Source organism: Melopsittacus undulatus, chromosome 9 (assembly GCF_012275295.1).
Source record: "Melopsittacus undulatus isolate bMelUnd1 chromosome 9, bMelUnd1.mat.Z, whole genome shotgun sequence".
Taxonomy (NCBI): domain Eukaryota; kingdom Metazoa; phylum Chordata; class Aves; order Psittaciformes; family Psittaculidae; genus Melopsittacus; species Melopsittacus undulatus.
The window spans coordinates 11692321-11715054 of NC_047535.1; the positions used below are offsets into that span (position 1 = coordinate 11692321).

Genomic DNA, 22734 nt, shown 5'->3' on the forward strand with positions numbered 1-22734 from the left:
TGCTGGGAGCCCACAGTGCTACACAGGGAAAGATTCATGGGAAAGAGGGGATGCTGACCCTAGGCATCCCAAGGAGTGCAATAGGAAGATGGTCTTCTACCTTCATTCCTCCTAATGAGGCTTTTCTGGACAGGCAGAAACTTGTCCCTTTTTTCTTTAAAACCCAGGAAGGTGCTGGCTACATCCTGTGCCCCAACCCAAACCCACCATCCCCAGGACACCTCTATCCACCTGTGGCAGGATGCCCCCAGGAGGTGCAGAAGGAGTAAGCAGCTGCTGAGGAACCAGCAGCCTTAATCCAGATCCCATGCAGTTCCTCCTGCTCTCCCTGCTGCACAGCCAGTGCTGGGTCAATCCTTCTTTGACGCCAGTGACCCCACATGTGCTGCTGGAAGCTAACTGCACGACAAGCCACTGGAGCCCCTCGTGCATCCTGCGGCCAGCGTGTGAGATCAGAAAGGACGTGCTGGCATTTTCTTTTCCCCCACCACCACAATCACAGGCGCCAGCTGAAAGATGAAGGGGTGAAGTGAGCCAGCACGTAGCGTCCCTCCCTTCCCTGCTGGAGCATCAACCCTCCAGCACACACCAGCCTATATTTAACTCGCTGCAACCAATCATACCAAATCCCCTCCTAATCCTCCAACAATAACCCAGGACAATTTAAACCCTGGGGATAGATCCTAAGCAGCTTTTTCCACTCGCACGTCCCCCTCCCGTGGCAGGATGATGAGCAGCATGGGCAGGGCAAGGGTGGGCAGTCAGGAGGCGATGCCCTTGCATCCCCCAGCCTCGAGGTGCTCATGCACAAAGACCTAGTGGAGGAATCCCACCTGGATAGCTCTAGTCCTGTCTGGTTTCACAGCAAGATGACACCCTTGAACCCCCTAAGCAATTGACAGCACCCAAATCTGGGTGCAAACACTCAGCATCCTGTGCACCGAGCGTTCACATCACTGCAGTTATACTCTGGCAGGAAAAATTAACAGTGGGTGGACGGTGCCAGGCTGCTGTCTAGGAGGCAATATATGAGATAATACTGTAAAAAAGGAAAATGAGATGAAAGCAACAGTGGGGAGGCAAAAAACACCACTTGGTCCTCGTAGGGTCCCCGCATGGGGGGAGCTCAGGCTTTGGTAGGTGCACCCAGCTGGTGGGGACACAGGATGGACAAGAGCAATGCTGCCTGAAGCTCTCCATCCCAACACAGCCCTAAATCACACCAGACTAAGCCTTTCCAATGGATAGTCCCTGCTGGGGCACAGTTCTCCCATGTTAAGATGAAGGTGGTAGAGTGTCTCCAGACCAGGGTCACGGCACCAGGAACTACAATATCAGCTGAAAATGTGTCCCAGGTCCCCCCAGTCAAGTTTCCCCTCTTTGAAAAGATGTAGCCCCAAAGCCTAGCCAAGAACATCTCCAAACCCTGAGGAGAAACCACAGTGTCAAGCACCAACACTGAGCAGGGATGTTCTCAGAATCATGCAGGGCCACTTCATCCCATGGCTCAACACCCCAGCCACAGTCCTACTGAGCCACCTCCAGCAAGGCCAGGTCCTCAAGTACCCCAGGGGTTGCTAGAGCAGTTGGAGGAGTGTATCCAGCCTTGTGGGGAACAGGGAGATGTTGCTTCTGCAGTTAGAGAGGACACTCCACTAGGCTTCCACTAGTTTTGGGGTGCAGAGGATCTTTGCAAGGCAATGGGATGATGACTGGTGGCATATCCCACTTCAAGGAGAGGTTACTGGAGAGATATGGATTTGATGGATGGATCGTTAGGAGAATGAGGAATTGACTGGATGGTCGCATCCAGAGGGTAGCAGTGGATGGCTCAATGTTTGTGCCCAAACTCCACAGCATGTGTCCACCTTTGTTAACAGCATTGATGTGACTATGGGTGAGGTCCTGCCACCATCCTGCAAGAGAACGGCATGTCCCACTGCAACCCACACAAGCCAGCACCCACGTGGCACTAGGGACCGCAGCTCCCTCTTTGTGGCCCAAAGCACCATAGAATCACAGAATCAACCAGGCTGGAAATCACGTTAAAGCTCATCCAGTCCAACCATCCCCAGCACTGCCCAGGCCACCCCTAACCCATGGCACTGAGGCCTCATCTCCACGCTGTGTGAACACTTGCAGGGACGGTGCCTGCAGCCCTGCCCTGGGCAGCCTGTTCCAATGCCTGAGCACCCTCTGGGGAAGGAATTGTTCCTCAGCTCCATCTAAACCTGCCCTGGTGCAGCTTGAGGCCGTTTCCTCTTGTCCCATCCCTTGTTCCTTGGGAGCAGAGCCCAGCCTCTCCTGGCTCCATCCTCCTGTCAGGCACTTGTAGGGAGCCATCAGGTCCCCCCTGAGCCTTCTCTTCTCCAGACTGAACCCCTCAGGTCCCTCAGCCGTTCCCCATCTCTCTTGTGCTCCAGGCCCTGCATCAGCTCCATTGCCCTTCTCTGGCCCTGCTCCAGCACCTCAATGTCTCTCCTGTAGCGAGGGGCCCGGAGCTGAGCACAGGATTCGAGGTGCAGCCTCACCAGTGCCCAGTGCAAGGGCACGATCCCTGCCCTGGCCCTGCTGCTGCACTGGTGCTGATACAGGCCAGGATGCTGGGGGCTTCTTGGCTGCCTGGGCACAAGCTGCTCATGTTCAGCTCCGTCAATCAGCACCCCAGGATACCTCCAGGATTTTGGGAATCCTTGTGCCTCTCAAGGCTTAGCAGGGTAGGCAGAGCATAGCCTCAGCACCAAGCCTCTGCGAGCAGTCCAGACATCCATCCTCACACTTCTGGAGAAGGAAAGCAGAGGAATCAAACTCTGTTTAGCTCCCGGGAAAGCACGGCAGAGCAGCTTGCAGCTCGAGAGCCTCCTTGTAAACAAGTCCTTTAATCCACGGCTCAGCAGCTAAGGCAGGAGCCCCAGCTGGTATTACCTGGGGCAGCTACAGAGATGGAAGCGAGCAATAGTCCTGTCTGGAGCAGAATATTGCTCACCTATTGATAAAACAGCCTCTGTCCAAAGCTGACAGATGCTTCAGGAGCGATAAGCGGTGCATTAGCTCTCCTCCAGCTCCTCACACTGTCAAGCCAGTAGCTATTAGACACGAAGAGGTGGCGCCGGGGGAGCACTGGGGAATGACACATAATAAAGCTGTGCTGCTCCACACCAACAGACCCGCAGCACTGTGCTCGGAGGTTTGCAGCCTCCCACCCACTGGTGAAACAGGAGGAGGGGGTGAGGCAGGAGCCCAAAACACCACCAACCCCCACGGCGTCAGAGACACTGAGCGATGCTGGAGGATGCTCCCACCAGTGCGAGGTGCTGGACGATGTGAAGATGAGAGTGGTCACAGCCGCACTGGTGCGGCTTTAGGAGGCCTTGCATCAGCTCAGCCACCCTGGAGGGGATTTACAACCCCTCATTAATTTGGGAAAGGCCATTAAAACAAATGAGAAATCCATATTCCCACTCCTCACCCTTGCTGCATCAGCCTTAAAAACTCACCTCCTGTTTTTTGGGTTCAAGCACACACAGCTAAGAAGACTGGAACATGCTGCAGGAGACAGTTTGAAGCCCCTAAACCTACCCATAAGCAGTGCAATCTTAGCACATTCAGCTTTTAAAACATCCCCAGAGGCAAAGAGCAAACAGAGGTGCAACTGAAGGCTGTGGGTAATGGCCAGCCAGCATGTTCAACTTGCAAGGCTATCAAATTTGGAGTCAAGCTTCCTCACGGTTATGGTAAAACATTCCAGTCTTTGCTCTCACCTTCCAATCCTTCCCTATCCTCCCCCAGCCTACTGCATCTCTCCTGCTCCAAGCAAAGACATGTCCATTCTGGCACCTGCAGACCCCAAGGACACTCCATCAGATCCCCAAGAGATGTTTGCAGAAGGACAACCCAAACACCTTGAGTGCACAAAGCTCACCATGGGTGACCCACTGCCACAGCTCCAGCGTGGAGCTGGAGGAAGGGATACGGAGTTGTTGCTGTTTTCTTGGTACTGCTACACCATGATCCTTGCTGCTGGAAGGTTTTGTGTGTCAGATGACAGATCGTTTCAGCTGCACAAAGCATCTGTGTAGTGCTGGGACCTGCGCCATTCACCACAAGCAGAGGTGAGGAGATGATGTACTCTGAGCCAGGTGACACCAGCTCCACTGAGAAGGATGGAGGAGACCTGGCAGCTAATGAGGCAGCAACAGAGCAACCCTTTCCCATGTCATTAGATCAGTTCATAGTTCCTGCAGAATGAAATCACACCCAACAGAATGAGGGGAACTGCTGAGACAGCTGCTCACCAAAGGTGTTTCCGTAACACATCCTCACACAAGATGGGCTTGGCAAAGGGACAGTGTCACCAGAAGAGCTGCCAGACAGCGTGTACGATCGGTGCCACCACCAGCAAGAATACACCTCAGCCCAACACCACCCTGGAGCAGTGGTGGAGACACAACAAAAGCCCAGAGATGCTTGGTGGTGGGAGCCCACCAGGATGCCTTTGGTGACAATCATGATCTTGCAGCACGCTTTCTAGTGGGGGGAGAGGACAAAGCTGGTGTTCAAGGCAGGAGGGACATCATGGGGCTCCTCAGAGCTTTATGCTCCTACCTCAGATGGGTCAGCTTCAGCTTGTCCTTCCAAGGTCACTCCAGCATTGCCTAAATCTGGTTAAGGGCTCCTAAAGCCAGAGCTTTAGCAGCCTTTCTCCCACATTTTTCAGCCCCATGGCTAACACAAAAGCCATTTTCTACCAAAAGGGAGCTCTGGTCAAAGAACTACATTGCCTTCCTCTCCCCAACCCCTTCCAGAAGCCTTCAAGGCAGGAAGACACCTCCAACAAACCATGGGCTTCTTTGGGGCATACAACTTGGTGAATAGCAACTGCCTGAGCCCAAATAACCTTTTGCCAGCATACTCCAGTGGATTCAGGGATGTCACCCCTGGGAAGAAAGCAGCTGAACCAGCAAGATCCTCTCCACCACTGGAAAGGCCACTTGGTGCAAGCCAAGAGCTGCTCCTGATGCTCCGGGTTCTTCCTGAGCAGTCCAGCAAGGCTGCAGCATCATGAGCAGCACAGTGAGAAATGGATCTCCCTGAAAATCTTTGGGATAGTCTCCAGGCACACTGCTGTGCACACACGTGCTGAAGGCACATCATTCGGCTTCACAGACATGCCCTTGGTGTAGCTTTCTCCTCCTGTATCCTTTGGGAGATGCTTGCTGCATCTCTATACATTTCACAAGCTTCAGCCTTGGACAAGCAGGTCCAGCATCTCCTTGGCATCGCCCTTTACCCCCACCATTAAAACCAGAAAGGCAGGAGAGAGATGACAAGCAGGAAAACAGGATGGTTTCACCCTGACTTTTCACTCAAGGACAAGAAATGCCACTACAACAAAAGCCAATGCCCACAGTGGACCAGAAGTGACAAAAGGCAGCACCAGGGTTTGTCTCCTGAAGGGCTGGCCATGAAAGTCATTGTTCCCAAAGGTGGCAACCAAGCAGCAGCCATCAGAGAAGGACCTTTGCATGAATTACATAAGACTAAGAATAGGCAGGCTGCAGGAAAGGGCAGGGAGCCTCCAGGGCATACTCTGGAATGGTGTCTGTGGGAGCGAGGGGTAATGCTGATGGACAAGCAGATGGGCCACAGAGCTTCACTGTGAGGTGAGATGCAGCAGAAAAGAGAGGAGAAACCAGAACAGCTCCCATGTAATTGCCTCTCAACCAGGAACTGGCAGTGGGTGAAGAGGATGTTTCTGTGCTCTCTGCCTCAGGGATGCTGTGTTCCCACGGACAGGGACACCTCACACTAGACCATGTCACCCAAGGATCTGTCTAACCTGACCTTGAACACTGCCAGGGATGGAGCTCCCACACACCTTTGAATGCAGCACCAGAAGTGGGAGGTGCTGATGGCCTAGTACTCAGCCCAGATGTGCCTCAGTTTCCCTAGCTGAAGGTACTGCATCCTGTAAAGCCATCAGGTTCTGCAGACACAGAAAAAGCAGCGCCTGTGCCCTGGCAGCTCAGCAGACCTCCTGCAGGTTTCCTCCAAACGTATCTCCCCCGGAGACACCCCAGCAGGGCTCCTGAACACTCCTGCTTTTGCTTCCTTGTCCCCACCAGGAAACAGAGCCCAAAGATGAGGATCGTTGGGCCCAATTTTACAATGTGTGGCATCCTTCTGCCTTAGAGCAGCAGAGAAAACCCAACACTTAACAGCTCCCAGCTGCCTCATTCCAGACAAGTTTTTTTCCTACAGAATGGACAGTGAAGCAGAGAGGACAGAGGAGTGTGGAGGTCCCCATTTCCAACCTAGCACATCTCAGCCTGCTCCAGCATGATCCATGCACTCCCCTCTTCCCAGATAGCTCAGGTCATGATGCTTCTCCTAATGGGAATGACTTCAGTGCTCACCAACCCCACATCAAGGGCCATCACAGCACTTGGCCCTGCATCAACCACCATTTCAAAACCCATTTCCCCGTGGGGAGAAAAGAAAGGCAAACTGGGCCCATCCCCAGCTTTCCAGAGCACGTGACAAGAAGGGAATCCCTCTCATAGCAGCTCCTGGGAATGCAGGTTTCAGTTCAGCTTCCATCAGAGATAACAAAGACAGTTGCAGTGAGAAGCAGTCAGTGAGTAAAGCCAACAACAGCTTCATTCTCTGCACGCCACAGTGATGGAAGAGTAGGAGCAGATGTCCAAGAGGAGCTCTTGGATACCCAACTGAGATGAACTTCCACACCATTGCTCTTTCTCACCTTTGTGCTTCTGGGCTCTCTTTCTGCTTCCAGCCCAAGCTGAAGTCAGACACAAATATGAGGAGCTTCCCCCAAGCCTCTAGAAGCAGAAACCTCCTGCATCAAAACAAGACTGGAGGGAAGGCCAGGTTCCAGCACTCACCGTGGTCCACTGAGCCACCTATTCATCCCTGCGTTACTTGGCAGAGCCCCAACAGCAACAAAAGCCCATCAAAGGCCCTGAGAAAGCAAAGCAAGCTGTGCACAGATGAGACGAGCTCCAGCGGAAAACAAGATTGGATTGGCTTGGCACGAGAGGCGAGAGCCTGATCTCCTGCTGAGTCCATTTGAGAGCTCCGCTGGGGTGTTTTAATCCAGCGGGAGATTGCTGCTGCCTCCCAGGGTTTGAGTGGGTTTGTGACAGACCTGTGGGTTGCCAAGCAGAACCAAAGTCAACTCCAATGAGTTCCTGTGCAGGCTGGCACTGCCCCGCTGGTCAGCTCTCGTAGGAAGGCAGAGAAATGGCAGCTTAGATCTTTCGCCCAATGTCTGGGTAAGGGGGCAATGCAATGCATTGGTCTGACGCAAGTTTTGGCCCATTACTCCCTTTGCTGGACAGATTAAGGGCCGCTCCCACACAGCTCCTCTGTCCTGGCCACCCAGACAGTGAGGGGAAAGCCCAGGCTGTGCCAACAGCAACAGAGCAGGGACACAGGAAGGAAGGGATTGCCATAACTCCATAATGATATCATAGGAGAGCAAAAAGCTCTCCGGTGACACTTACCATCCTCTGTCTCTTGCCAGACGATGCCCTCCAGGTTGACGCTGGTCCCAGGCTCGCAGGGGCCCAGGCACTCAGGCTCGGTGGCCAGGGCCACGTCGCAGGTGTTCACTCCCACCGAGCGCGTGCGTACCATGATCTGCTCACAAGGCGACGAGATGTCATTGTTGACAACGGGGACAAGGAGGTGCAAGGGCAGCACTGCAGGTGTGGAGACTGGAGACTCCATCTGTGGGGAAGGAGAAACATGCCGGTCACCACTGGGAATATGGGAAGGAGAACAAGTATTAACAGGCACCTACATTCCTGGAGAACCTCAAGCCCAGGCTGCCACCTTCCCAATGCCTGTGCCAGCAGGCAGTTCAAATCCCACACCCCATCACAGGACAAGGATCTCGCAGGTTTCTCCCATCCTGGCGTGCCCATACACACGTAACCCTGAAGAGCAGGCACTTTGTAGTCACACAGATCACACCCAAAAGTCTCTCCGCAGGAGATATCTGCTCTCCTGCTTCAAAGAGTTTGTGCCAAGTTCCTTCCCCGACGGCTTTTGCCAGAGTAATCATCCCCAGTGAGGGTGCCTCTGGCTACTGCTCAGATGTTAATGCAGTCAGTGACTTTGGACCTGATAGCTCATTAGAAAAAAAAACCTGGCAGGACAGGACCAACAAGGAGCAGCCTCCCTCCAGCACCCATCAAAACCAACGTCCTCCTCCTCCCAACCCCAACCTGGGACCACCTGAAGATGCAGATGTTCAGATCACATCCCTCTTCTCTGCATAAGTATCCAATTCAGAGCCTGATCTGGCAGATGGCGAAGGCCAGTGCGCCAGTCATCAAGCTCTTCTTGTGCATGGAAATCACATCTCATGGCCAGAGCTGGGCTTGGAAAGCCAACAAGCCAACATGCCAAGTGAAACCATGGCCAAGTCACCCTGCTGCTGACAAGCCAAAGTCCCTGGCCACGCTGCCACGCTAGCAGATTGCAGCAGTGTTGGGAGAAGGATGGCTGATGGGTTGATTTTGCTGCTGGCCAAGGGAAAGGTAGGGTGGAGACCTTCCTGTCCTTCAGGGTTCATCAGCCAAGCCAGCTGCAGGCAGTCATCCCCTTGCCATGGCTCACGAGGATGTGCAGCAGTTCTGGGGCCAGCTGCTCTTCCTCTGCTCCGATCTCCTCTCTTTATGGTTTATGATCTTGTTAAGACACTGAGGAACCTCAGAAGAAAACCAGACTGAGGAAACTAACCAAATCATCATCGAGTGCTGACCTGGGTTTTGGTTTCAAGCTGGGGAAGATCCCTCTAGAGCATCCGGCACTACAGCAGGAGATGTCCTCCTAAGTCACTGCTGAGGAGAGATGATCATAATACTGGAGAGGCCAAGCCTGCTGGTCACCAAGGGTGGACACAGACACCAGTCCACAACCACATCCAACTTCGCTGCTGGCTCTCCTTGGTCAATGATGCTGACAGCCACCAAACAGTCAGACTCCCACCCTGAACTGGCATCCTGCTCCTAATAAGCTGCCAAAATCATCTGCTCCCTCTCTAGCTCACCTGCCTCCATCCTTCAGCAAGATGATAAGCTCCAGTGACGCTCTTTTGAAGGGGCTAAAGCAAACAAATTGCTCATCAATGCCACCTTCTGCAAACCAAAAGCAAGGCTCCAGCAATGAAATAGCTGAAGAGGCAGCAGCAGGGCTGCCTGGCGCTGGTGGGAGCATACAGAGCCCAGGCAGTGATGGGGAGCTCCCTGTCACCATAGGAGCAGCAGCTCCGAGGACCTGCGGGTTTGAAGCCATTCAGCTTCCTCCCACTTTGTGACAGAAAGCCCAGCGCAGCACAGGAGTGTTTAATTACAGTTCCAGCTCTGCTAATTATCGCCTGGTCACATTCCTAATCTGCATTATGCCATGGTGCATAATAAGCAGCTCGCTGAGATCTCGCTAATAAGCAAGGCGGCTTGAGAGGATTTCATATTTCACTCTGCACTGGAACAAACAGAGCTTCGTTCAGCAGCCATGGGGACACCAGGCAGCTCCTGCTCCCTTGCCTGAAGCTCAAGAGCAATATAAAAGAGCCCAGGGTGGCTCTCCAAGGTGAGGACAGAACAGAGCTGCCTCACAGGGATACATCTGAAAAGAGCCGAAAGCCACACTGGAGAAAGAGATAAATGCATCAATTCCTGAATTCATCCCTCCCTGCATGTGTCTTATCTTCCAGTGCCACAGCTTTTCATCCTCCTGCTTTATCGAGCAAGGTCAGGAGATTCACCCACTGGTGGCTGCAGGAGGGCCAGGGGGAGCTGAGGCAGCCTGGGCCTCACCATGAGCAGGCACCCAGCTCTCCCAGGCCAGCAGGGAAGGGAGGTGCTGGCACTGGGCAGCGTTCATACCCTCGAGCAGCAGCCCTCGCATCTCCTTCAGCTAGCAAGGCTGGGCTGTGATCTCCAGCTCCCCAAAGCAAGCCCTGCACCCTGCTGGCTTTCAGCTCCAACGCACAACGCCCCCTGAGCAAAGCACTTAACGCTGCTGGGCCCTAAATCCCCTTTGCAGAAGGAGAATTTCTTTCTCTTCCCTTGCCAGGTAGGCTCAAAGATGAAATGCTGGCGAGTGCAAACGCGGCTGCTACGTGCTCGCTGCTGGAGAGAACTTGGTTTGCCTCCAGCAACCCCTCTGCAAGAGTTACATGGGGTGAAGCTTCCCTGTACCAGTGCTGGCTGTCTGCATCCGCCTGCCGCTGCCTCCCCTAATGAAAGCCCTTTGTGTTCCTTGCAGAGCCTTCCCCATCACGAGGAACGTGCTTTCACCACTGCCGAAGACAGAAGTGGAACGGAGCCAAGCCCAGGCAGCGGCAGCGGCCAGCACAAGCACTACTCGATGAGGGAAAAGCAAATCCACCAGCAGCCGGGTGATGTCAGTCCAGGGGGATTACACTCTGGGTGGGGGATTAAAACCCACCCCTCGACATAACCTGCACTCCAAGGTGGGACAGGGTCCCATGTGAAGGGAAGCACAGCAGTCAGTGGCAGCGTGGGGAGATGCACACAAAGCAGTTCCTGCCATCTTAGAGCGGTGCCAGAGCAGCTTCGTTAGCATCAGTCACCATTAAGGGATTCCACAGCAGCAATTAGGTAACAGGAGAAAGAAAAGAGGGCACAGCAAAAATAAAACCACCATATTAATATTGATGCCAACCCCCAAACCACCCAGAGCACCCACTCCTGTTCATTTGCTTTGCTCCCAATAATCAAAGTCAACCAGGCAAAAAAAGTGCATTTTTGAGCAATAAAAGCCAACAGGGATGCCAAAAACCCAGAGAAGAACAACCAGCACAGATATCTGTGGTGCAGCTGCACGGACAGAGAGAGGGTGAACAACACCACAGTGCAGGGCACCCACAGAACTACACCCTCCTTGTCAGCAAGGACCTTGCAGTAGTCAGCATTGCGAGCACTGATTCATTTGAGATAGCACTTGGCTTCCAGCATATGTCCACATCAACAAGCTACACAGCACAGTGGCCCATTTTTCTTATCTGGAAGGGTCCTTCAACTCCTGCAGATGAAGACAGACAACAAAAGCAAGGGGGAACCTCAGTATTGGTCACAGGAGTCACTGTGCCAGGAGTCAAAACATGGAGCAAAACTGTTCCATCACAGTAGAAGACACAGCACTGCAGCAGGTACTAAGAGAAAAATAACTGTTACAGCTGAACCCAGGACTTGCACTGCTCCAGGCTACAGCCAAAACCTCCCACACTACTGCATGGATCAGCCCAACGTTTGGGAGCTTTGATGTCCTGGGAGCTCTCATCCTGCTCTGTCACCACATCCCCAACAGCTTTGCTGTTTCAGAGCAGGACCTGGGAACATGAACTTCCAGTTCCTTGAAGAAAAATAATTAGCGAGCAGATCCATTCCCTTAATGCACATCTTTGGTGGGCATCTTCAAACCTCAGAACTGCAGCACCCAAGGTTTCTCTCCCCCATCACCAGTGACCTCAGTGAGGATTTCGAAGAGGAACCAGAATCTTCTCCAGCCTGACCCCCGAAGCCCAGTACGCAGAGGCTGCAGACACACCAGTGCCCATCACACCAGTGGTTCAATCTTGAATCTACCTGTAAGCATTACTCAGTACTCTCCAACAGACTCACCCAGAGCTCCCAGTCACATCCCCCAGGAACAACATCCCAATACACTAGAGGCACACAACCCCAGCAAGTGTGGAGGAGGCTTCAGGATGTATCCATGAACCCTGACTGATTGCTGCCTGGGTTTTTCTGGACCACAGCAAGAAAACAGTCAACAAGAGCTTCCAACAAAACCCCACGTGCAGGGAAACAATGGCAGCACAAGCAGGACATTAAAGATGGAGCAAGGAGCATGGTCTGGGGCAGCAATTCTGACACTGTTGCCCATTGCTCTCCCCTCTCACCGGAGGATGAGGTTGCTGACATTAAGATGTAAACCCAGAAATCTGTTTCAGAAGGAAGGTTCCTTCCCTGGAAAGATGCCAGCTTAAATAAACAGCCAGTTCCTTCTACAGACCATGGACACATGGGGAGGACCCTGCTGGGGAAGTCTGCCCTGGCCAGAAGAACCAAAGCCTGAACAAGGACTTCTGCAAGAAGCTCACATCCCACTGCTGAAAACAGACCCGGGCATGGTTAACGAGTGTATCAGTGTATGGGGTACAACCTCCCACCATGCCAGCGATGAGGAACTGATCCAAACGCCCAGGTGATCCAAGCAGTTGTATCAACCCTGGCCACACTGCTGAGTAAATGCAAGTATCACCCAGCACGACCTCCAGCGAGCCGCTTCTCCCCAGCAGAGAAGGGAATAAAATCCCTGTGTGAACACAACCAGTCTTATCTCAGTGCTTGCAGTGTTTCAAGATCAAGAGGAGGCAGACGCCACAAAGGCACAGTCTTGCATATTACTGCATCTTCAATAAAGCCAGGAATAGTATCCAAGACAGACGTGTTGGCACCAAGTCACCTCCTCCAACCACTTACAAGACTATCAGATCTTCTCCAAGAAGGTAAAAACACCCTGAAAGGTGTCTCCAGTAGGAGAGAGGTAGTGAAGAGCAGTGATAAAAGGGGACAGTTGACACGAGTGAGAAACATGAAAAAAGGAAATCCAAGCTGGGACTGCTGTGCATTGGTCGAGACCAATGCTCACCTCCTTTATGGAATTAAAACACGAAGTAGCTGGGTTGGTGATGAAAAGGGGAGAGATCCACTGCAGAGATGCACTAGAGATGTGTCTGGCTCAAGAGAGGGCAAAGATGGTTGGAAGCATAGAGCCTGACCACAGATGGCAGCAAGCATCCTTCGTGTTGACCAACACAGCCTTTGACGCCTTCTTCTTTGGTCCCATGCAGGGGCTGCTTCTGGCCACTGGTGTCATCCTCACCTCCAGCAGTGCTGCCTGAGCAGGAAAGCTCCAATAACAGCAAGCAACTTCCCACTGGGAACCCAGTGTCTCACATTCAGCCCCAAATACCGTGCCCATACTACTGTCAACATGGCCAGCACTGCACCAAGCATGGTGTCTGCATCCAGCTGACACCATGCACGTGTCCCTCAAGCCAGGATGCTGAGTGGAACAACCACCATGGGGCAAAGTCTTACATTTCTTTATTTTCTTTCCTCCAAACCCAACAAGATAACCACACACCTCTACCCAAGCAGAAACAAGAGACACAGCAGATGCATTTCCTGAGGACCTTCTCAACCACCAGTGTAGGCCTCCCTTCATGGATACTCGGGTCATCTTCTTGCTTTGTTGGCTGGAGGCCATGGTCTGTTCCCCAGGAACTGGCTCCCCAGCACAGTCCCAGTGCTGCACTCAACCTTCTTGCAGAATACTGCTCTTCAAGTCCCTGAACCCCCCAGCTCACGATGGATTCATCAGCTGCCATTTCCCAGCCACTCCCAAGCAACCAGCCCTATCTTCCTTTTCTGGTCTGCTCCCACTAAAAGACCTTCACACATGCAGATCAGAAGCAAGAGGATCATCACAATGACAGCGAGGCAGATGCATTTTCTGCTTTGGAGCACGTGAAATTCCTGCCTAAATCCAACCAGCACTCAAACAGCCACTGTTAATACCAGCACTCCTTGACCAGCACATTAAAGCAGCCAAAGGAGCAACACGAAAGGTTTCATGAGCGCCTTGGAGCATCAATCTGCCAGAAGGAGGATATAAATCCAAGAGGCCTTTCACGAACCACTTGCTGTGTGTGATGCAGCTCCAGGCACTGTTAAAAGCCCGCTGATAACCACTGGCTACATAAAACCAGGACACAGAGGTTGCAAACAGCCAAGCTAGAGACAACCCTAAAACAGCAATCCATCGAGACGTGAGGGAAAACACGTGAAAAAGCAGCATCTTTGTGGCAAGCTGCTTTAACCCTGCCAGCTCCCCGGTGGACAATGAGACCTATGGGGTCTGTCTCACCCTACAGAGCACCCACACCGGGATCCTGAGCACCAGGCCACACATTCATTTGATAATGACCACCCAAGCAGCTCTAGGGATAAGAAACATATGACAGAGCTTGTCAACAACATTTAGGCAAATCAACAGATCTGTCCTGCACTCGGTGTGGGTAATCCTGTAACACCCAGGAGGCTATAAAGCAAGCAGTTAATCTCTGGTTTTAGGGAGAAGGATATTAGGCTCAAACTGAAGTTCCTACTGCAAGCATTACCATGCCATGCCAGGTATGAGCCCCAGACAGCAGGTTTCATTGCAGTTAGAGGTCTCCATACAAACACCCACATCCGGATTCATCTTAGAGGATACCCAACTCCTCTACCACGTAGTGCCACAGTTTAATGGTGCACTTGGCAGTTCTGGTGTAAAGGTTGGACTTGATGATCTTAAAGGTCACAGCTTCTCCTGCCTGGTTCAAATATTTCTTCTTTTTTTCACCTAATTTTTCTCCACCTCTCTCTTGCAAGCCTAAACCTCCACCACCTGGAGCCTGGGGCTGCTGGGCCACAGGAGCACACACACCTACATGCAGCCTCAGAGCACGCACAATTAAATCATGTCATTCTTTAATCATGTCCATCCAGGCACAATGTTCTGCACAAAGTTCTTATCTTTGGAAAGCTGCATTACAGAAGTCAACCAGAGAAGAGACAGCTCAGGATTTACTAACAATCTCAGTATAAAACTGGACTCCAGCAGAAGGGAGGAGGAGATGGATTCAAGACTTGCAGTAGAAATGAGCTGGGCTCACATTACCTCAGCTAGGATGGGTTGCTCTGCTTCTGGGCACACAGGGACCACCTTTCTTCCCATCCATCCCAGTATCCAGAGCACCTGCACTGTTAGCATCCACTCCCAGGTGAGAAGGGACAAAGCCCAGTCCACAAGTCACTGCAACCACTCATTTGTTGCTGGGGAGACAAAGTACCCATGATGGGCAACACAACCAACATGCACAGATGCAGTTTTATTACGCCACTAAGAAGCCAACTTTTACAACTGGTAAAGCACAAGAGATGATGTGAAAAAAGGCCCTTGTATTTTCACAGAAGGACCTAGAAAGGACCTTCTAGGTGAAAGATGGGCTTGACTTGCAGTTGTTTTAATCAGCCAAGCTGCAAATGTGGCATGGGGACAGCTGTACCTTCCACAACAGCCAGAACTACAGCATCATTTTCATCTCCCAACATCCAAGGGCTACAAATGGATTCAAGAGCACCAGTCACACTTGCAGTCATTATGCAAGAAAAGCCGTGGGGATACAGGGTAACAGACATTCATAAATCAGTTGAGCATTACTCCATGGTGGTCCTTCCAATGATCCAGAAGGGGATTATCTCCATGATGACATCTTAGCATCACAGACTGGTTTGGATTGGAAGGGACCTTAAAGCTCATCCAGCTCCAACCCCTGCCACAGGCAGAGACACCTTCCACTGGAGCAGCTTGCTCCAAGCCCCTGTGTCCAAACTGGCCTTGAACACTGCCAGGGATGGGGCAGCCACAGCTTCTCTGGGCACCCTGTGCCAGCGCCTCAGCACCCTCATTGTAAAAAAATTATTTCAAAGCTAAATCTACCCTCAGTCTTTGTCCATGCAACGTGATCTGGGGCTCTTCTCAACACTGAGATGGCACAGAGGTGCAAAGCAGTGTCACCAAGCTGGCTTGGCTACCACTGGTCCTATTCCCCATAGCTACTGGGAACCCAGGTGCTAATGGAGTGAGACAAGCTTGCAAAGAAGACCGTAAGGCAGAGTCAGGAGCATCAAACAGCACTTTGCCCACCGAACTCTCCTTGCCTCTCCCAACCCAGAGTCACCTGGGACACAGTATGGGAGAAGAGGGAATTTCCTATTTTTTTCCTGATGGCTCTTCTCAGGAGAGCAGTGGCTGCACTGAGCTCTGGACATCTCATTACTTGAAAGGACACAGGCAAATTGGAGGAAGTTCAGAGAAGAGAAATAAAAATAACAAGGCTGAAGGGACTGGCTTGGAAGAGGAGATTAAAGAGCTAAATATGGACAACTTGGTTCAGCAACAGCTACATGGGGACACTGTCGTAATCTACAAACACAGGGGGGAGAGAGGAATTATACAGGGTGTTGCAGAGGGTGACAGCAGGAGGAATAAGCTGAATCAAGGATAGGAATATTTAAGAAAGATGTTGGCCACAGCTTCCTGTGGCTGAAATTGTTCCTAAGCACACCAATATTTTCCAAGTGGGAAAATCCATCCCTTCCACTGCCCTCCTCCTACCCACATCCTTCTGTCAGTACAAGGAACCCACATCACTCCCCACGGTACTCCCTCAGCACCCAAGTGCTGCTGAGACCCCAGTTCTCCCCCATGTTGGGCCCCGAATCACCAACCACCACATTCATGGTGCTCCCAAGACACAGCAGTGATCCTTGTCCTCTCCCTGAGAGCCAGCATCCAGCAGTTTGGGGCTTGCCCAAGTTCAGACGAGGAACCAGTAAATCTCAGGATGGCCGTATTCTGGCAGAGTTTTTTCCCTTGATGTTCTTCCATACTTCAACCATGGTAAAGAGCATTGCTTATGATGTGAGAACAGCTTCAGCACAGAAGTCTGCAGATAAGAAAAAATCCTTCTCTCATCGCATCAGTCTACCTACAAATGGCAGTTGGAGCTGCATCTTTTTCTAAGCAGTTCTTCTGCACAAGAAACCCAATAGCCTGAGGCTACAAACAACATTTGGTCCTTGTGGATTCATCTCCAAGGCATGAGAAGCCAAGCTGTGTGCTCAGTGCTTGTACCTATAACATTTGCTTAGGGAGGAGGTAGGAGGGAAGGAGATGACACAAGGTTCCTGCAAAGTGGGGTGCATCTCCTGAGCTACCTACACAGGTCCTGTAGATGTAGCACTGAGGGAGCATCACTATGAGGCACCAGGGGACATTCACCTTGGTGGCATGCTGAGAAGCATCACCTCTCATTTCCCTGTCCAGACCACAGGGCGCAGGCAGCTATGATCTGGGGGAAAGGCAGCACATCCATTCCTGGGGCACTGTGTTTGGAGACCTGTCAGCACACCACACATACACTACATGAGCAGGAGTGTTTTACACACACGTTGTAGCCGGGGATCCATGGCTTCTGGAGAGGCTCAATTCCAGGGTGACACAAATGTATTTCAAATGCGATAAGCAGCAAAGTCTAGGAGGAGTTTCAGATCTATTTATCCCCCAGGCAAGAGGAGACATCTTCCTTCTCTCTATGTAATATTAAAGACCTATTTTAGCATGATTTTCACAATCCCGGCCCCTGCAGGCTGCACGTTTAGGAAGCTGCCCACTTGGCTCTCATCTCCTCCTCTTGTAGATTTTGCTCAAGTTGCCAAGAGAGATCTTGCTGGTTTCCAGACACAGGCCCAGCTCCGTCCAATGCCTCATGGGGAGATTACAGGAGGGGAACAAGCAAGAAATAAGCCAAATCACATGATCTGGGTGGGAGAGCAAGAGAAGGGTGTCACCACGCGTGTCCCATGCAGTGTGGGTGGAGAGCAGGGACGAGCGTGGTGCTGCCCTTTGGGGACTCGCATCCAGAGGTTCCCAGCTCCACGTCTCCTTGCACACAGGATGGAAACCTCATCACGCTAAGACAAGGCATGACAAACATCTCCACTTTTTGTGCTGGGTCCCAGAACTGCATCTCCCTTCACTCCCCAGATCCCAGGATTCCACCCAACATGTTTCAAACGTGCTATTTTTGAAGCAGCACTCTGTGTTCTCCCCAGTACTTCAAGCAATAGCTGACATCCATGTCCGTCGGCTCCCACCAGGAACACGCAGGCATCAGCACCTGCAGGACACAGCCATTTCAATAGAAGAGTCTCCAAGCCACTTCCTGAGGTTTCATAGTGCCTGAAATCAAGCTGCTGTCTCTCCAACCCCCAGGCAGAACAATGACAGTCGCACACACCAACCCAAGGCAGCACAGCGCGTGCTTACGTTGACATGAAATCTCTACTGATGAGCTGCAAGAGGAGGAGGATGAGCTTTGCATGTGAGCCCATGGACTCCCATCACCTACCATCACTCTGGATTTTAATCACAGCCTTGGAGGTGAAAAGCAGCTTTCCCTTCTTTGCTTCAAATGTCCCTCTGGCCTGATCAAAAGCATTCGCAAGGAGGAAGGTGAGCTGAGCTAGGCTCTGCCAGGAGCATGGGCTTCACCATGCTGGGAGAACATCCCAGCCCACGCTGGGCTTTGCCAGTGAACCCTCCTGCAGCACAAGTCTGGCCTGCACCCACCGGATCAATAACGCACAGCTTTGCTCAGAGTTGCAGCATTCCACACAGCCCATTTTTAACACCCTGAGCATGACAGCATCAAGTGAGGCACCTTCGCTCCCACTGATCTCCCCATGCAGCATGAGTCAAGCCCTGGGCACTCCTCCTGGGCCCAGTTTCTCCTGGGCTGCCTTTGCCATAAACACACCCTTGCATCAAGCGCAGCACCTTGCAAACTCCACGTTGCTGGACACAGCAGGGATGCGATGCCTCAAGGTCTCACCCAGCAGGATTTGTGCTGACAGCCGCTGGCTGCAGAGGAGGGATCAATGGCAGGAAGCTGAGCAGCCCAGGAGAGAGGAGATGAGCTAGAGCTGAGCCAGCCCATAACTCATCACCTGTAGGCTACCCAACTGCCAAGAGCTGCAGCCAGGCTGGGGGCTTTCAGCACATCTAAGGGAGAGGGCTTTGCAATTCACATGATGGGATGATGCTGCCCGCAGCCATGCTTCTCCCTGAGAGCATTCCATAGAAAACCAGTTTCAAGGGGGTGCTTCATCGGCACCTCCAGACCATAGAGAGGGCAAGAGCTTGTATCTGAAATCCAAGTATGCCCCCAGCAAAGGGGGATGCTGACACTAGCTATGGCTGAAGCTTTCTTCCAGCCCAATTAAGCTCCAGAAAGGTTTTTAGCCTCTCACCTTAGTTTCTCAGCCTGCACACAGGGATACCCACGGGTCACCGAATTCCAGCTAATGAGAAACTGCTCCCCTTTGCCACCGAACAAAGCACAATGCTTGTTTTGAAACGAGACGCAAAACAGACACCACTGAAAAGCCACCATCCAATGGCAGCAGCTGCTGTGCCTCCTTCACCCAGCAGCACCTTTTGCATACACGTGGGCAGAAACCAGCTATCAGGGCTGGCAGGCACACAGGACACATTCAACCAGGGTCGTGTCCAACCAACGTGCTGGATTTTCAGCTGGCATCCCTGAAACAAGGCAAAGATGCTGCTAGAGACAGGCCCAGATCTTCATCACTTTTATTCCCTGCCCTCTTGAAATGTCATCGATTCTTCACACTGACAGCCAGCTAAAGCAGAGTAATCCTATGCCATGAGAAAGAGCAGAATAACAACAAATAAGGGTATTTTAAAACCTAGGACACCATGCTCAGGGCACCTTGCCATGTATCAGGCCTCGCTGGCCACTGCGGCCCTGGGCTTGGACAACCATCATTAAAAATCAGCCACTATCCTGGACTGAGAGGGGTCATAGTGCTCTCATCCAAAACAGGCAGCCTGTGGAGGAGAATGTGAGTCCTGCCTGGCAAGACAAAATGGAGTTGCAATCCAGAGCCTGAAGGGGCTTTATGCCCATCAAAAGGGGCATAGAGGAGCCCCTGGCAGGAATACAAAGCGCTGATGCTGCACCCTTAGCACCCCGGCTGGCCTGGGAAAGCAGCCATGGGTTCAGCAAGGGAAGCCCACTGCGGCTGCCAAGCACCCCAGTGCCTGCACAGAGGCTCCCACAACTGCACAGAGCAATCCCATGGCAAAAGAAGTCAAGAGGAAGCAAGCACTGGGGTTAAGCACCTGTGGCTGTGTGTTTCCACCTCCGTCATCCTCCCATCCTGCCTTGATGAGAGTTGAGAAGGGATCAGGGAGCTCCACAGCTGCTCCCCCAGGCTTTCCACACCCATGGGTAGGCTTGGAGGGACAATTAAAAAGCCATCTTGCTCAAGAGATGCTGAGGGTTCACAGATGGACTCCACCAAGGGTTCAGAGCTGGCCTGGAGGCCAGGGGTGGGCAACACATGCTGTTCAAGTCATCCTTCTGGTTGCTCTGTAAAAAGGACATCCTTATGCAGGAAGCCCACTACCCCACACTCCCAGGCTCCTCGGCAGGCTGGTCCCACAGTGCTTCTGGCCTTGGATTCCTATTCGGGACTTTTTTGGTTTTTTCCAATTCCAGGTTCTCAGGGAGTTAAAAAAACCCCAAAATACAAAATCAAGGCACGTGGGACAAGACAAAATACCAGAGCCCCTCCCAGGAACATCCTTGTCACATGCCTGTCCTGGACCAGTGTCATGATCCAACAGCACCCCTTAGAGAGGATTCCCATTACCAACGGCATGGCCTTCCAGAGCCTACATTGGAAGCTACAGGACTACCACAATGGTTGGCTAAGAGCTTCAGATACCTCCACTTCAGCCTGAAGCAGCAGAAATGCACTTCTGACTGTAATAAACCCATCTGACCTTTAATCACACTAATCACTCTCTTGAAATCATGGGAGTGGTGTGTCTGTACGCACTCATCTACTCTTACCTTGTACCTACTGGAAAGGAGTGACAGCTTTTTACTAACAATACTCACATGAGACATTATTTGGACTGAGGAAGAAGGTCCCAGATGTGCCAAACAGCAGCTCCAGGCTGTCAGGGCCTGCTGATGGGCTGCTTGTGTGCTGCCAGCTGGGCTGTGCACACCTGTAGGACACCCTGGGAGCAGGCAGGAAGGTGAACACAAAGGCAGAAAGCAGATGGATAGAGGGACGAATGGCTGCTTGGGGCAACCCCTGTGCTCAGAGCAGTGCTGGCAGCAAAAGCCATTCCTACTCCCACCACCTACCACTTTGGGTCAACATCTGCACCTGATGACAGCTTTCATCACACAGAGGCAGAAAGTGCCTGGCACCCTTCAAACATCACCAAGCTCTTCTCCATAGAAGACACGTCCCCTGAACATCATCACATACCTCATGCAGGGACAACCAAGGAGCTCCAACACAACACAGCCCAGCAGCCCAAGCCAAGGACATTGTTTCTGGGCAACCCAACCCACTCCCACCAAGAAAGCAGAGGCACAGGGCAAAAAAAGGAGTTAGGAAGCAAAGAACAGCAGTGTGGAGAAGCCATGCAGCCCCAGAGCTGATTTTCTGAGGGTCCCTGCTCGAGGGATCAAACATGCCCAGCAGCAGAGGCTGCCAGGAGAGGAGAAGGACAGAGCGGGTATGTCAAACCCCAGAGATGCTTCTTGGCCATGAAGAATAAAGACAAAATGCTGACATTTGAAGGGCACTGCCTCAGAGAAGACAGTTGATGGCTGCAGGGATGAAAACCTTAGCAAAACTGCATGGGGACTAGGAAAGAACATGGGGCTAGGAGGGATTCAACAGGATTAAAGACATAAAACTTGGTAGAAAGCCAAGACATTACTCCCTTCACATTGGGGAAACACCACCACAGACATGATGGAGAAGAGGATCTGAAGAACGAGAGACACAAACAAGATATAAAAAGCCAAAGCGACACAGCAAAGGGCAGTGCTAGAGGAGCGGAGCCAACTTCCAGAAGGAGAAAGCAAAGAGACCAGAAGACCTACAAGACACAAGGCTTGAAAGCCAGAGAAGCAGGCACCAGCTGGAGTCATGCTTTGGGCAGAGCTACATAAATGGGGAGAGATGTGGGATGCAGACCCATAGCAGAGAAAAACCTTTCCCCATTATATCAGCTCGTCCCTTCCCACCCACATCAGAGCAAATGTCTCTGTGGCCTCTCTTGCCTCTACGCCAGCAGCCCCTGCAGCTGCAGACCTCTGAGATTACTGAGCCCCGGCCCTGTTCCTTTGGCTGAGCATCTCCCATGGTCCATGGCTGCCACTCTTCTTCCCTTGAAAGCCAAGGGACCGTTACCCATCAATCATTCAGTTTCAGTTGCTGCACAAATGTTTCCCAGCCCTGCAAGATGTGCTACCCATCACTCATCACCACCTCAGCCTGGTAGCTCCGGCCCTTAGACATCAGCAGCAAGAATCCATCCAGGTTCTGCTCTGTTCACTTCCTCAGGAGCAGTGAGAGCCAAACAGCACCCTCCCAGGCCAGCAGGGACAACACTGCCCAGCCCTGCCCCAGCCACTTCCCCTCCCATGGAGAACCCAGCCCTGAGCTGCCTCCTCAAGCCAGCAGCTCTCCCCTCCCTGCACACAAGCCCAGGAGAGAGCAAGCACAGTGGCTGCAGACACATCTTGGTCTAATTGCGTCAGCAACCACTAAGCAATTAACAGCAGAGAAGAGGAGGGAGAACAGGGCACTGGGAGAAGGGGATGCAGCAAGCAAAGGGAAGTAATTTACTCTGTTCCCTAAGGAGAGGGGCACTATTTACATCCACAGCTGCAGTCACCTCACCTGCTGCATCCTGCTTCTGGAGCATCTCTTGCACTACACCCACACCACTAATGTGGATTCCTTTGTGCTTTGGGAAAAGCCAAAATCCTTTTCCTGGTCATCTCTTAGTTTCAAATGGAGGTCTCTGATACTTCCTCATGCACAAAGCCTCCCATAGGCTTCCCAAGAGCCACAAGCCATCACAAAACCACAGGTCAGGCAAACACCACTAAGGGCAGGCAGGGACACCACTGTGCTGGGGCTCTGGTCTGCAAAGGCACCA

At 52.2% G+C, this 22734-nt stretch overlaps 1 protein-coding gene across 3 annotated transcripts in view; it reads right to left on the bottom strand.

Annotated features, from left to right (window-relative positions):
- The window catches only part of ZNF609 (zinc finger protein 609), a 68754-nt gene that overhangs the window by 8529 nt on the left and 37491 nt on the right, over positions 1 to 22734 (bottom strand). For all 3 annotated transcript variants that reach the window (XM_034066056.1, XM_034066058.1, XM_034066057.1), the window contains exon 3: positions 7527 to 7752. In XM_034066056.1, the coding sequence (XP_033921947.1) occupies positions 7527 to 7752 (226 nt within the window). The remainder of the gene's footprint in view (positions 1 to 7526; positions 7753 to 22734) is intronic.